This window comes from Galendromus occidentalis, unplaced genomic scaffold, assembly GCF_000255335.2.
Source record: "Galendromus occidentalis unplaced genomic scaffold, Mocc_1.1 scf7180000076412, whole genome shotgun sequence".
NCBI lineage: Eukaryota > Metazoa > Arthropoda > Arachnida > Mesostigmata > Phytoseiidae > Galendromus > Galendromus occidentalis.
In genome coordinates, this window is record NW_003804401.1 from 1 (window position 1) to 1,841 (window position 1,841).

General features: G+C 53.1%; 1 protein-coding gene across 1 annotated transcript in view; it reads left to right on the forward strand.

Moving 5' to 3' along the window:
* Positions 1 to 1,310: 1,310 nt before the first annotated feature.
* The window catches only part of LOC108865189 (uncharacterized), a 2,213-nt gene continuing 1,682 nt past the window's right edge, over positions 1,311 to 1,841 (forward strand). The window contains exon 1 of the mRNA XM_029113212.1: positions 1,311 to 1,453. Within this exon, the coding sequence (XP_028969045.1) occupies positions 1,311 to 1,453 (143 nt within the window). The remainder of the gene's footprint in view (positions 1,454 to 1,841) is intronic.

Below are 1,841 nucleotides of genomic sequence, written 5' to 3' on the forward strand. Positions count from 1 at the left end.
ATGGTTTTCGGTTCCTGGTTAGTTGCCGCTGCTAAGCAGTCGGGAGGCTTGAGACCCATCGCAATTGGCAGCACCTTGAGACGCCTCACGGCCAAGGTGCTCCTGACGCGGGTGCGGGGAGCCGCCTCCGCCTACCTGGGCCCGAGACAACTTGGCTTCGCGGTGAAAGGCGGTGCCGAAGTCGCCGTTCATGCGACACGCACATACCTCGCGGATGTGAGTAGAGCCTTCATGCTGAAGATTGACTTCAAGAATTTCTTCAATAGTCATCGCCGCGACACGATGCTCAAACGAGTGCACTAACACTTCCCCGAGATATACCCTATGGTCGCTCAGGCTTACCGAATTCCGACCCCAATTATCGCCTCCGGCAACGCTGTCATTCAATCACTGACAGGATGCCAGCAGGGAGACGTCTTCTCACCGCTCCTGTTCTGTTTGGCGGTCCATAGCACGTTGGGCTCGCTCCGTAGCGCAGTGTCACTTGGCTACTTGGACGACTTCGTCTTGATCAGCCAGGATTTCCCGTAACGCCAGAGCCGTCGTTGCGCGGGGGGAACTTTACAAAAAGTCCAAGTATGAAACATTGCTGGATGAATACAGTCTTTCTCCATTCGTCATTGACACCGCGGGGGTATGGGGCGAGGACGCTCTCAAGATGATAAAAGAGATCGGCAAGCGCATAGTCGCCAGGGGAGGCGATAGCCGAGCGATGTCTTTCATAAGGCAGCGTATCTCTGTTGAGGTCCAACGCGGCAATGCTAGGATGTTATCAGGTGGTCTACCTCCGAGTATCGCCCTCAACGAGCTCGCGCTCCTGAGTGGCTAACTACCTATTCTCTGTCCATCTGGCTAAGTCCCCAAGAATGAATTGGAATTTGAACAGCAGAAAGAGATGATGACTGATTCCATGGATGGTGATTGCTCTCGTTCTCTGATCGGCTTGTTGATGTGATTGATTGAGAATCGATCAGGAGCTCTGCCTCGGGTGACCTTTTTTTTCAAAAACGGGGCTATTTTCGAGCAGTGTCCCGCTCGACTTTCCAAATGGCAACTCTCCCGCAGGCCGGCGCGTCCACGATTATGTCACCGCGCTGCTCTGGGCCATGTTCACTTTCTCTCCTGAATCACTCTTCGTCCCGTCTCCGAAATCAGTTCGCGGAGCAATGCAGGTACTATGACGGGAACCGGCATGCCGAACTACAGTCGCAGATTTTAATCGCAAGAGATCGGTGAGCTGCAAAAGATTCAGATCCTTCTCGGTCATCGCGGTGAGGCTTCGGCGTGATGATAAGCTGCAGGCGATTGACATGGAACAGGTTACAGGATCGGTTAGTTATGGTAACCTGATGAACACCCTCCAAACCGCAATAGCCCATAATACGAAACTCATCCACCTAAACACGAACAAAAAAATGCTGGTGCCTGAAATATCGCGACTGACGAGTAACAGGCGAGCGTTGAATCGTGAATGGAGACGAGCGAGACACGCCGGAGTGGGCGTAGACGAGGCGAGACAGCGATACAGAACTGCACAAGACGCAGTACGTGCCGAGGTAGCCAGACAGCTCCACCTCCGAGATCGGAAAATGTACGATCAGATTATGAATGCGCCCAGACAAGCCAGATCCCGGGCATTTTGGGAATACGCTGGAAAAACAGAGAGAAAGGACCCAGCAAGGCTACGAGTAGTAAATGAGAATGGCCACGAAATCCAATTCTTGGAAATGACGGCTCATCTCACTCGAGGAGCGACGACCCTGTTGGATGCAGACGGCAACACGGAGCCGCCTATGCATAATCTTCTCTCTAGACCGCCGGTTAATTTGGTCACATCGGGC